General features: G+C 40.2%; 1 protein-coding gene across 1 annotated transcript; it reads right to left on the bottom strand.

The window, feature by feature from the left end:
- LOC117301295 (UDP-glucuronosyltransferase 2C1-like) lies at positions 1-12,648 on the bottom strand. Its single transcript, XM_033785184.1, has 6 exons — positions 12,600-12,648; positions 10,484-11,101; positions 3,976-4,291; positions 2,945-3,179; positions 1,292-1,511; positions 1-563 (listed from the first exon to the last, which is right to left on the bottom strand). The coding sequence occupies exons 2-6, from the start codon at positions 11,083-11,085 to the stop codon at positions 278-280; spliced, it is 1,659 nt and encodes a 552-aa protein (XP_033641075.1). The 5' UTR covers positions 11,086-11,101; positions 12,600-12,648; the 3' UTR covers positions 1-277.
- Positions 12,649-13,045: the final 397 nt, after the last annotated feature.

Below are 13,045 nucleotides of genomic sequence, written 5' to 3'. Positions count from 1 at the left end.
CAATAGTGTCCTTTAAACTAATTACCAATAATGGCCAGTGCATTTTATTACCACCACCCGGTATCCCCGGATTATCAACAAAACTTAAATAATGATTTAGAATAAGAAGCTCATTATGCGTTCAAAATGAACTTTAATCTGATCGACTATACGTCATTTTCACCTTATCCTGACGTTTACACATGTCACGTAAAACCACAAATCAGACCCTGCAAACAAGAAAGAGCAACCCCGAAACTACAAGTAAAATGGCGAAAATGAACTTTAATCTGATCGACTACGTCATTTTCACCTTATCCTGGCGTTTACACATGTCACGTAAAACCACAAAGCAGACCCTGCAAACAAGAAAGAGCAACCCCGAAACTACAAGTAAAATGGCGCCAAGAAACGCATATACATCAATGAGATTACTTTGTATCCATGTAAGATCAGCTGATCTCGGACGAAGATGCTCCCCGCCATATTTGGTCACGTGACTAATCCAAAACGCAGCTTTCTCAGAGGGAATGAGGTGTTGATCACGGAGCATTCGGGAAATGTGTTGTGCCCTCTCGCGAAATCTGGAAAAGAGAAATTACAATATATTAATGGTTTATTTTGTTCATTAAAAAGAGTTGACACCATTCAAATTAAAAAAGTTTCTTAACAGTTAAATTAAGGAATTTGAACTTAACAATAAACGGTTTAAATCTATATACACACACAAGGCGAGAAGAAAAGAAAGACTAGTCCCTGTCTTTATACGCATTACAGGCTTTGGCTTTACATCTCAATGATTTCATTGGACAAACGTGCATGCTATGACGTCAACTTTGTATTTCTGTGTTGTGATTGGTCCGAGGTAATGTCAGGTTGCACTTTCGACCGTCTGCACGTAACGTACGTGCGCATAATGTTGTGTTCATCATGTAGTGTTATTTTGTTCACTGCAATGCAGGTATGTGTACATTAAAGTGATGTCAAGGTAATCTTACGAATCCGGACATCCGCCCAAGGCTGGTGAAAGGCGTAATGGGAGACTTTCTGGGACGATAGAGGGCAGCAGACTTACCGGGTAAATCCATTGTTCTCAGAATTATGCGCATGTTCAGAACTACGTAAACAATGGAAATTTACCCGGTATGTCTGCTGCCGCCTAGCGTTGGAAAGTCTCCTATTCACGAGACTCGAAGTGTGACGTCAGATTTATAGACTATTGAGGCTTTAACTGATTTGGCGGCCAAGGATGCGGCTACGACAACTCCCTACCCATTAGCGCCTTGATCTGAGACTAATCTAGCACTCTTACCTCGGTTCCTTGATAACTTCAGTAATAGCTTCAACTAAAACATCTTCATTCAACGTCAGGATGTCCAGCTTGAGTGCCATCCCTTTGACTTCGGCCCGTTCCATGTTGTCGAATTGATCACCAAAGAGTGGGATACCAACCACTGGTAACCCGTACCATGCCGCTTCGTATAGACCATTCAAACCACCGTGGCTTAAAAACATTTTAGTGTGTGGGTGACCTGTAACAACGTGAGGAAAATAATAAAATGAAAAGTTTTGGAGGCAAATCATCATCTCGTACACTGTACAAAAATCCCGTAAATTTTACGGTCAATTTATTTACCTGGCAGCTAGGGTGCCTGTTAAATCACCGTAAACTTTACTGCGGAATTTTTGTAAATTGTGCCTTGAAGGGGTAGTTTGCAAAACTTCCTCAGTGAAATTTACCGCCTTTTACCTGGCACCATAGTTTTTTTTTTTTTTTTTTTTTTACAGTGAACCGGGGTGTCCCAGGCAATTCTGTCCGCCGTAGTATGATGAAGAAAGAGGGCGCTAGCAGAAGAAGTTTATACACGATTCGTCATTGGGGTGAGGGGGGGGGGGGCGACGAGACACCGAGTCTCTGGGGTGGGGGTGTCAGAATATTATGCCACACCGGGTAGCTGAGTAGAGATCAGAAGTGTTTTGATTGTTTCGGGAAGGGAACTAGAGGGTCTGGAGAAAAACTATTTGCATAGTTGAGAACCAAAGGCACAATTCTAATCACACATTAATATGGCCCCAGCCGAGAATCGATCCAGTGCCACACACGGTAAGAGGCGCGCTCTACCCACTATTTTGCCACTGTATTGAGTTTTAATAACTCACTTTGGCAACGATTCAAATAACTGGTCTATTTCCCTATGAAGTATGCAGCTGTGCAAACAGTTAACAATCTTTACTATACCTCATACATGTTCATGACCATTCATCATAACGTGCCAGGTGTGAATTTTGCTAAACTACCAAGCGCGCACGTGAGTATTAACTCAAGGGGTAAAAATTAATGCGCATGAAAAGTAATAGCCCCGGGCGGAGCTATTCTACTTGTCAGGCGCTTTACGATCGTGGTACTGTTGTACACACGCACGAACATCGCTCTAGTGACATCCATCGCATGAACAAACTCATCATGGCTCGTTTTGTTTCACAGTGACGTAATTTCCCCTTGCTCAAAACAAATGAATTATGTATGAAGTATAGTCAAACAAGTATAACGTGGTTTATTTCGGGTGACTAGTCGATGAGCTCCCCTCGGTATTGGGAGTTGACAAACTATAGTTGCTGAGGCGAATGTCAACTTTCAATACCTCGGGGAGCTAATATCGACCAGTCACCCTCAAACCATGTTACACTTGTATAATACTTTAGGCTACTAGGGGCCGGGATTGTGTGTGAAGGGGGGGGGGGGGGTTGTAGGATGTTGTGTTTAAAAACCTGTAATAACGTAATACATGTAACCTTTTACGCGTAATTAGAAGGCGCCTTACTACGTTGAACCCTATTGGTCAGGCATACAACCTCGAAAAGTGGAACCCAATCACCCCAGACTTTGACACCGATTACAAAAACCCGCTAGCAACAACACACCACACAAGATACACAACTCAAACACAACAAACACTAAACATACCCATGACCTCCTGCTGTGGCATCCATGTTACGGTTTTGGTGTTATTTCCGATTCTTATTCGAGAATAATTGTCACCAGAAAACTGCCAAAGCACTCGCTGTGGTAGCCTGGCCAATGCGTTAGCAAACATCTGCGCTTGCGCAGACTCCATCTCGCTCACAACGCCCCCAAGCGAGAAGAGGACGACGCCCTCATCGTTAGCACCATCTAGAAACTCTTGCAGATCTTCTGATATCTATGTATACAATGTATAATGGAATAACGATGACATAATAACAATCTTCAAGTTTCTCTCAGCTCCCTGGGGGGTATACGACCCCGGAGCCAAGTGTGATGCCGTCATAAGTTGAGGGCGGATATGTGTATGACTGATGAGTTTTATTACGGTAAAATTTAAGGCAGGCATAATTATTAGATGAGAGGGTGAAGGTTTCGGTTAAAGACACTGATGGACACTATTGGTAATGGGAGACTTTCTGGGACGATAGAGGGCAGCAGACTTACCGGGTAAATCCATTGTTCTCAGAATTATGCGCATGTTCAGAACTACGTAAACAATGGAAATTTACCCGGTATGTCTGCTGCCGCCTAGCGTTGGAAAGTCTCCTATTGTCAAAGACCAGTGTTCTCACTTGGTTAGTCTCAACATTATGCATACAATAACAAACATGTGAAAATATGAGCTCAACTGGTTGTCAAAGTTGCGAGATAACTATCAATAAGAAAAGAACTTGTCACACGAAGTTGTGTGCTTTCAGATACTTGATTTCGAGACCTCAAAATTTAATTCCGATGTTTCGAAAAAAAATTATTTCTTTCTCGAAAACTACTCCACTTCAGAGGGAGCCGTCTTTTTCACAATGTTTTATACTATCAACCAACTACCAATAGTGTCTACTGCCTTTATTTAAAGAACCCATAATAATTGGGGGGGGGGGGGGCATATTGAATTGATTGTGGCTACAAATTGCTTCATTTATTAGCACAATAGTTGTTAAATCCACAACGTTTTTGGGGCCCAATCTTCCTACCTTATGTTCCGACGGTATACCCAGCATAGGCGAGGCAGTGAAGATAACATTCGGCGTTAGAGGGCGGGCTAGGTCGAGTTCAAAGGACACTGTGAACAACAAGAGTTGCGCCTCGGCCAACATGTCTGCCGTGCTCTTCTCTGGACTGAGATCATAAGCCTCTTGGATTGTACGGTATGTCATCAACATTTGGCGTCGGGCGAGCATGTGGAGGCCGTACAAATAGCAACTCTTCAGGCGCTGAAGGAACGTCATCCTGTCGGTCAGACCGGATTGGCGCTCCGGTATATAGGCTGGATGGCTCGGTAAACCATACCTAGTTGTAACAAAATAAACGGTTTGGATTATTACTGAACATTATGATAATTGCAGCTTTTATCAATATTGTGAATGTCATGTATTGCAATAGACCTTTATCATGCTATCTCCATCTTGGTCATGTTCCTAGTATCAAAAACAATAATGAATGTTAAAAAATCATTTTGCAGTTAGGAACCAGACTTTTTTTTCTTCCAGCCTCGGTTTGGTAATATCGATAACAATGGGAGAAATTAAAGATGGCTGCACCGTAATTTGCGATTAGTCAAGATTGTTGTTGTGTTTCAGGAAATCCAAGGCCCGATAACTTTGATAACTTTTCTACCAATCGGTAGTAATTGTAATAATAGCATCATAGAAGTTTTATTCCGAATGGGATTGAATGGAACATACACACCAGTCACTAAAAGTTGTCTTGGTCTATTTGTTTTCCCCCAAAAGAGCTGCGACAAAATTAGGTACTTTTAACCGTGCACGGTAATTGCCAATTCCTGTAACACTGGGTGCGTTCGTTTAGCTTCCCTGGGTCGACCCCGGTGTGTGGCGGCTTTTTTCCCAGGACGAGTGTGTGCAGATAATTACTCATGTTCGTCCTGGTAAAAAAAAACGCCACGCACCGGAGTCGACCCAGGGGAGCTAAACGAACGCACCCACTATAGACGATGTGACTTCTGACGTCACACGGAAACCATAACATGATTCGCGCGCATACCGCCGGGCAAAACCTTGGTGTTTTGGCAGCCAGCTCGAAAGTGTATGCAATCTTACCATGACTACGTGTCTTTTTGCCCGACGAAAATATGGCGTATATATAGTTTCATTTGGAGGGATGACTTGAAAGCGCGTCTAATCCAATCGTCAGGGTCACGTGGTTTTGCGTGCGGGAAAGTTCAAATCAATGAAGCGTATACGCGTATATAATGGGACAATAGGTTCGATCAATCAGTTCACGCCGTAACACCGCACACGGGAGTGTTAACTTGGGGTTAACAACATTTCTTTTGCCAATGGTTATCTTTCACAATCATGGCGTTTCCATATCGTTTGATAACGTTTATACTCTTATAACTCTTCTGATTGATATATTTCTCTTATAGGCTTGCCACATGCTGACATGTGCTTCAGTTGTAGAAGGCCAGGGCATTGGGCAAGAGATTGCCCATTCTACCCCGTCACCATCACTTCCAAGGCCAAACCAAGAGATAGAGCCATTTCGACGGCTGGATACAACCAGTTCAGTAGGACCTCACCCTGGAAGGTCCCAGTTTATCAGCGACCAAGCCCGGCTCTTATTGCCAGCACCTTCACAAATTCCAACATGCCAGTCCCCTATACGGCAACCATCAACAACGGAGCCAGCAGCACAGGATCAAGCGGGACAGCTTAAAGTCACCCACCTAGAGCATAAATTCGGGGATGTGTTAGAGGTACAATGTGATTTCGATAAAAACATTAACGAAGAGCTAAAAACTGATAAAACGAATGTAAAGGGAAGACTAAAGCAGTGTGCCCAATTTTGGCAAAGTATAGGTGCATCTAAAATGATCATGTCGGTAGTTACTGAAGGTTAAAAAATTCCTTTTATAGAATTCCCACCACCAATGTTTTATCGGAACAACAATTCAGCATTAAACGAGATTTCCTTTGTCACTGATTCCATTCTTGAATTGTTAACTTCAAACAGAATATCAGAGAAGCCAGATCCATCTTACACAGTTAGTCCGTTATCTGTAGCTTTTCAACCTTCAGGGAAGAAACGATTAATACTTGACTTGAGCAGAATAAATAAGTTTGTACAAAAGAATCATTTCAAAATCGATGACTGGAAAGTTGCCTTGCAGTTTTTCTCTGAAAACGCACAGCTTATAACTTTTGACCTTAAATCAGGTTATCATCACATAGACATAGCTAACGCTTATCAGAAGTATCTCGGGTTTTCATGGACAATTAATGGAGTTCAAAGATATTTCGAATTCACTGTTCTTCCTTTTGGCTTATCGTCTGCTCCACTAATTTTCACAAAAGTGCTGAAACCTTTGGTCACACATTGGAGAGCTTCTGGTATTCTAATTGCTCTATACTTGGATGATGGTTTTATTGTCATTCCAAAGTTATCGAATAATACTGAAATTGATGCAACTGAAGCTAAGAAAATATCTAAACATGTGAGAGTTGATTTGCTAAGAGCGGGATTCATTTATAACATTGCCAAGAGCGTATGGGAGCCTTCAGAGTCAATCGAATGGTTAGGTATGCGTTGGGACACTAGAGAAGGAACACTTAGAGTACTTGACAGGCGCATAGATAAAATAAAAAAAAACATTCGTGAAATTCAAGAAACGTACAACTTAACTGTTCGAAAACTACATTCCTTTGTTGGACAAATTATTTCACTTGGTCCAGTATGTGGCAATATTTCTAGCTTATGAATAGGCATGGCCAAGTTCAGATCGCTCAAGCCAACGACGAAGCTGATTCCATAACTTTAACTCACCAAACCAATTCTGAAGTTCAGTTCTGGTCCCGAAATGTTTCTATATTAAATGTACGGCACGTATTTGCAAGTAGGAAAGTGAATAAGATTGTATGTTGTGATGCAAGCGCAACAGGGTCGGGTGCAATCGTTTGTAATGATGTATACATACAGCCCACAAGCAATGGTCAGAAGAACAAGCAACCAAAAGTTCCACATGGAGAGAACTTAATACCATTCTCTTCGCTATTTCTTCCTTCTTACCTATTGTTTCGGGGTCCCAGTTAAAGATTTATACAGATAGTCAACCTGCGGCAAGGATTGTTGAAGTGGGCAGTATGAATACAGAATTACAAGGAATCGCACATGACATATTTCAGATTTGCATGCATCACAACATTAGAATTGAAGTTGAATGGATCCCTAGGAATAAAAACGAACAAGCGGATTTCGTAAGTAGATTGGTTGACACTGATGATTGGATGATATCAACACCATTTTTTCATATTCTAACAAAGCTGTGGGGTCCATTTTCCGTAGATTGTTTCGCCTGTCATTATAATACCAAACTTCCACGTTTCTTTTTGAGATTTTGGAACCCGGGCACTTCTGGAGTAGATGCCTTTGCCCAAAATTGGTCAGGAGAGAATTGTCTATTAGTACCCCCAGTAGTTTTGATTCCGAGTGTTTTACAGACACTCCTCAACTGTAAAGCTAAAGGTACTTTAGTTTTCCCACAGTGGCCTTCTTCAGTGTTTTGGCCAGTTATGTGGTTACACTACAAAATATGGATAAAGGGATTTGTTTCAGTCGAAGGGGAAAATGCTTTGGAACTTGGAAGGAACAAAAATTCATTACTCGGTTCCCAGAGATTTAATTTGTGCTGTTTTCATCGACTGCACTGCAACCTAACTGATTCCGAATCTTTAATGAATTATTACTTGTTCTATATATTGTATTTGTTTTTGCTTGCACTATAGATAGTATACTCACAACCGTTTTGGACAGAATTTCCAATCCAGCTGGACAGTATGAGAAGACAAATCTTCAATGAAGCTGTGTTGTCTAAGGCAGATGGCACAACTATTGCATATTTATACAAATGCAGGAAATTTTTTGCTTGGATTAAGGAAATGTGTACAGACATAAAACTTCCAATTCAAGAGGAAGGAATAGCCGCACACTTTCAATTAAAAGAAAATGCAAACCCGGATAGCGTTCTCACATCAGCTGCAGCAGCCATCAAATGGGTACATACTTTAGTTAATGCAAAAATAAACCCGGTAGACTCACCAATAGTTCAACAAATTTTAGTAAGTGCCAGACGTCAACTTCACAAACCACCAATTCAAAAAGAACCAATAACTCTAGAGCAAGTTAAACGTATAGTTGACCAGTTAGGAGGAGCTGATAACACATTAATGGAACTAAGAACAGCCTGCTACGTTTCCTTAAAATTCGCCCTACTTTTCAGGCACGATGAAATGGTTCAGATAAAGGCTTCTCATATTGAAGAACTTCCGAATAATAAAGGATTTAGTATTTTCATACCCAGATCCAAGACGGACATTTTTAGAGAAGGGAATAAAGCTTATCTATCCGATACTCACACCTCATACTCCCCTGTTGCGATATTAAGGAATTTTATGTCCAGATCTAGTGTTACAATTGGTCAAGATGTACATCTATTCACAGGACTATCATACCATCCCAGTATTAAAATGTATAAACCTCATGTGAATAAGCCCCTAAGTTATACTAGATGTCGTGAATTATTTATAGATGCTCTTAAATTAATAGGAATTCAAAACCCGAAGATATACGGTTTGCATAGTCTCATATCGGGGGGAGCCTCCCATTTGGCAAATAAAGGAGTAGGCGAAGAATTAATCATGCAACATGGTAGATGGAAGACAACAGTAGCAAAAAACAGATATGTGAAGAGAGACTTTGATCAGAGACTGCTTGTGTCCTCAATACTTTCTAAAGAGTAATAGCAAAATTATATAATAATGGAGAATTTTGTTTATACGTGAGAAGTATACTCCGAAAAAGTTGTAAATCAATTAATAATCACCATGTAAAGTTGTATAAATTTGTACACGTATAATGTTTTAAATTCTGGGAATATACACTTCCTTCGAATTGGATTTAAGTTAACACAATGTGTTTAGTATATAAAGCTTGAGTCGAGGCTCGATGGCCAGACAGTGATAACTAAATATGATGAATGGTGTTTATCTAAGTGTATGCATTAACGAACATTTTTGTAGTTGACTGTAATCCATTGTAATAAGAAAATGTGGGAGGATACTGGGCGATGCTCGAAAAGGCTTTAGATGACCGAGAATCGGTGAGTCTTGATAGTGAGGAATGGCGATCATCCAAAATTGTATTTAAAACATAAATATAAATAACAGTAAATGTTACAGTTGACTGTACTCGATATGTAATAAGAAGATAACAGAGGATACCGGGCGATGCCCGAAGGGCCGTAAGGGCCGAGACTCGATGAGTCTGGATTGAGTTATGATGGATATTTATAATTATTTTAACTAACATTAAAACCTTATATATAACTAAATAATATTAATAATATGCTACTCCTTATTGATCAATTTAACACTCACCGCTGCGCTACGGCCCAATCCCATGCTATAATAAAATTATCTGAAACAAATTGTTTGTAATTTGAAGTGTGTTTTGTTTCTTGTCGTCCATAGAAAATGAAACTGCGTATGAGCGTAGCGAAGTAGTATGAAAACAGTGTTTTTTTTTCAACAGAGATGGGTTTAAATGTAAACATGGGTCACATCGTCTATTGCCAAAGTTTGGGATCTGGTGAATTTTTAAAAAGTGAATACATCTATATGAAATGTTCAATTTGAATCGGGGATAAAGAATATTAATTTTGTTTTTTACCTATTATACCGATGTGTGTTAGCACTGAGTCCTGTGAAAAAAATATCACAGGCATGTTACTCGAAGCCCGCCCAAGTAACACGCTGTGATGTGTTTTTTTTCACAGGACTCGGGAAAGTACTATGTATACAGTGCTAACACACATCAGTGTATGGGTAAAAACCAAAATGAATATTCTTTATCCGCAAATTAATTAACATCTCTTATAATCGTTGCGGTACCCGCTGCCGAAACATAGGACTCGAACTGCCTCCATAGCTACCGGGCAATCGCGGTAGTCTAGTTGGTAAGACACTGCTCTAGAATTGCAAGGGTCGTGGGTTCGAATCTCACCCGAGTAACATGCCTGTGATATCTTTTTCACAGGGCTCGGGAAAGTATAGACTTGTGGACAAGTCGTTAATGGTCAAGTCCACAAGTCCACAAGTCGAGTGGAAGTACTGAGTATACAGTGCTGTTATGGGACTACTTTTCGTATGATGGCGTAGTAATAATTATTATGAATACTAATTAGGTACGGGGTATAGTACTTAGACCAGGGCGCGGCCTATGATCGCCAGTAGCCGTTAGCCTGGTCTGGGAGGTTGGAGTCTCCGTCCTAAATTTACCTAAGTTACGTAAGTTAAGTTATTAAATAAAGCTATTGTGTTCTCAACAAGCCTGTTTTATTTGAAGTTCGGTACTAGTATCCCGGTGGGTTGACAAAGCCATAATAGTGCTAACACACATCGATGTATACATGTACGTGTGTGTATATGGGTACAAACCAAAATTAGTATGAATTTATCCACTTACCACATTCCCTTAGCAGGACTAGAACCGAGCCCACTAATAAGAGAAAATCTGATGCCTAGTATCTTAGCGAGTAGAGGGTTGCAACTGCTTAAATCGTCCCCGATCAGCATGTCAAATTTCTTTTCTCTTAGACTGTTTATGGTATCATTATCCCCTAGGAGACTTTCACATTCAGTCGGGAAGAATTCGTGCGTAGCACTTTCGTTGGATGTAAGTTTCTTCCGCCATACGTATAAAACTATGCGGAAGATACTGGACGTATCGCCACGCAGACTGGCACGGGATAACTCTCGTAAGTTTTCCACCCGGTCGTTCTCAGTAAACTTGGACTTATGCACGGTGAAGTCAAACAGGGAGGCATCGCTGGCGTTCATCCATTTTGTACAGCTGTTGCTGAGCAGAAACGTGACGTCATGACCTCTTCGGACAAGGGCAGCTGCAATCTTGGTACTGGTTAGGTGGTGGCTACCTTCGTCGGCGGCGGTGTAAAATAGAAACTTAAGCTTCTTTGGGGGACGTACCGTCTCCATGGAGTTTGCGTAAACAACAATGAAGGCGAGGACTATAGCAAACTGAAGGTGCTTCCGGCTGGAGTTAGCCATGGTGATGAGAAATTGGCTGTTGAAAACAAACAGAAAATGAAAGTAGGTAATAAATCAATATCATATTGTAATGAACAGACAAACACCCCCTTTGTAGTTCTTAAAAGGCACCGGACACACGGTATTGTCAAAGACCAGTCTTCTCACTAGTTTGTGTATCTCAACATATGCATCAAATAACAAACCTGTCAAAATTTAGACTCAATTGGTCGTCGAAGTTGCGAGAGAATAATCGGAGTAAAAACACTCTAGTCGCACAAGTGGTGTGCTTTCAGATGCCTTAAATTCGAGAACTCGGCCGGTTGAAAAAAAAACATTTGACACCATGGCATACTTTTTATACCGTTGTTGTTCATGGGTAAATATTCTTTGTACAATTTACAGGTATCTATGAATTCAGCGCTCTGGAATCTCCACAATCTTAACTAATAAATCATCCAGTTTTTTTTTTTTATTACATTCATAATCATCGGAAACACTAGTTTAATACCAGTAATAAGTACTGCCCGCACATTTGAATACCTTACGGAAGAAAGATATATGATATATTTGATTTCTTCCTTCAGGAGTCAACATCACATCATTACTTGCGTGTACCATCGAAGGAATAATAACCTTCGATGGTACATAACAAGTAATGTGTGAGGTTGACCCCTTTTTTCATCATGAGTTAAATATATCCCACATTTTTACTTACCTTTTGAAGGCTTTACATTCACCTTTATCCTTTCGTCAAGAAATAAATAGAGCGAAGGTGGGTCCAGTCAGTATATTATAAACATTAAAGACACTGGACACTATTGGTAATTGTCAAAGACCAGTCTTCTCACTTGGTGTATCTCAACGTATGCATAAAATGACAAACCTGTGAAAATTTGATCTCAATCGGTCGTCGAAGTTGCGAGATAATAATGAAAGAAAAAACACCCTTGTCACACGAAGTTGTGTGCTTTCTGATGCTTAGGTCTCGAAATCAAATTTGTTGAAAAACACTTCTTTCTCGAAAACTACGTCACTTCGGAGGGAGCTGTTTCTCACAATGTTTTATACTATCAACCTTCCCCATTACTGGTAATCAAGAAAGGTTTTCTGACGATAATTATTTTGAAATAGTGACACCTTTTGTAGTAATTACAGTCAAAGACAATTATTTCCACTTTAGTGTATCCCAGAGGTTGATGGTGTAAAACATTGTTAGAAACGGCTCCCTCTGAAGTGCCATAGTTTTTGAGAAAGCAGTAATTTTCCACGAATTTGAAACCTCAGATTTAGAACTTGAGGTCTTGAAAACAACCATCTAAACGCACACAACTTCGTGTGTCAAGGGTGTTTTTTCTTTCATTATTATCTCGCAAGTTCGATTACCGATTGAGCTCAAATTTTCACATGTTAGTTATTTTATGCACAATAGTGTCCACTGCCTTTAAAACAAAAAGAAACCACAAACTAGTAAAAGGCCCTCGCGGTTTCGTCACTCGACTCTCTCGAGTGATCTTGCCTTCAATTCTACATACCTGAAGAAGAAACACAAAGGTAGCGTTTGAGTAGTGGCTGGCTGTTGAAACAATGTTCTCTTCAAGACATCAGATAAAGGAATGGCTTGCTAATGTTAATCGGCCTTCGGTGTGGCTATCCTACCAGTTCGGTAATGTTGAATAAGTAATGCATAATGTCTCAACTGCTGTTCCATGTTGGAACGCACTATAAACTTGCATGAAACAGTCGTGATTAAGAAAAACACAAGGCATAATACCCCCCCCCCCCCAACAACAAAAAATGAAAATTAATATTAAATAAACAAGCGGGTGGCCAAACCCATAAACATGTGTCGGTGTGTTTTTTATTGTAAGAACATACGTACAGAATTGATCATTATTGTTGTAAGGAGATTCTATAAGCAATAATTCTTGAATTTTAAACAATATTTTACTTCCGGGCGTCTGTTTTTTTTGCTTCTATT

This window comes from Asterias rubens, chromosome 17 (genome assembly GCF_902459465.1).
Source record: "Asterias rubens chromosome 17, eAstRub1.3, whole genome shotgun sequence".
NCBI classification, from domain to species: domain Eukaryota; kingdom Metazoa; phylum Echinodermata; class Asteroidea; order Forcipulatida; family Asteriidae; genus Asterias; species Asterias rubens.
Note: the sequence above shows the minus strand (reverse complement) of the source record. Positions and strands in the feature narration are given on the sequence as shown.

Coding starts and splice junctions, on each gene's coding strand:
- LOC117301295 (XM_033785184.1), bottom strand. CDS start 11,085: ATGGCTAACTCCAGCCGGAAGCACCTTCAGTTTGCTATAGTCCTCGCC. Junction 4,292..10,483: donor AGTCCTGCTAAGGGAATGTG/GTAAGTGGATAA, acceptor TGTTACAACTAG/GTATGGTTTACCGAGCCATC. Junction 1,512..2,944: donor GCCACAGCAGGAGGTCATGG/GTATGTTTAGTG, acceptor ACGTTGTTACAG/GTCACCCACACACTAAAATG.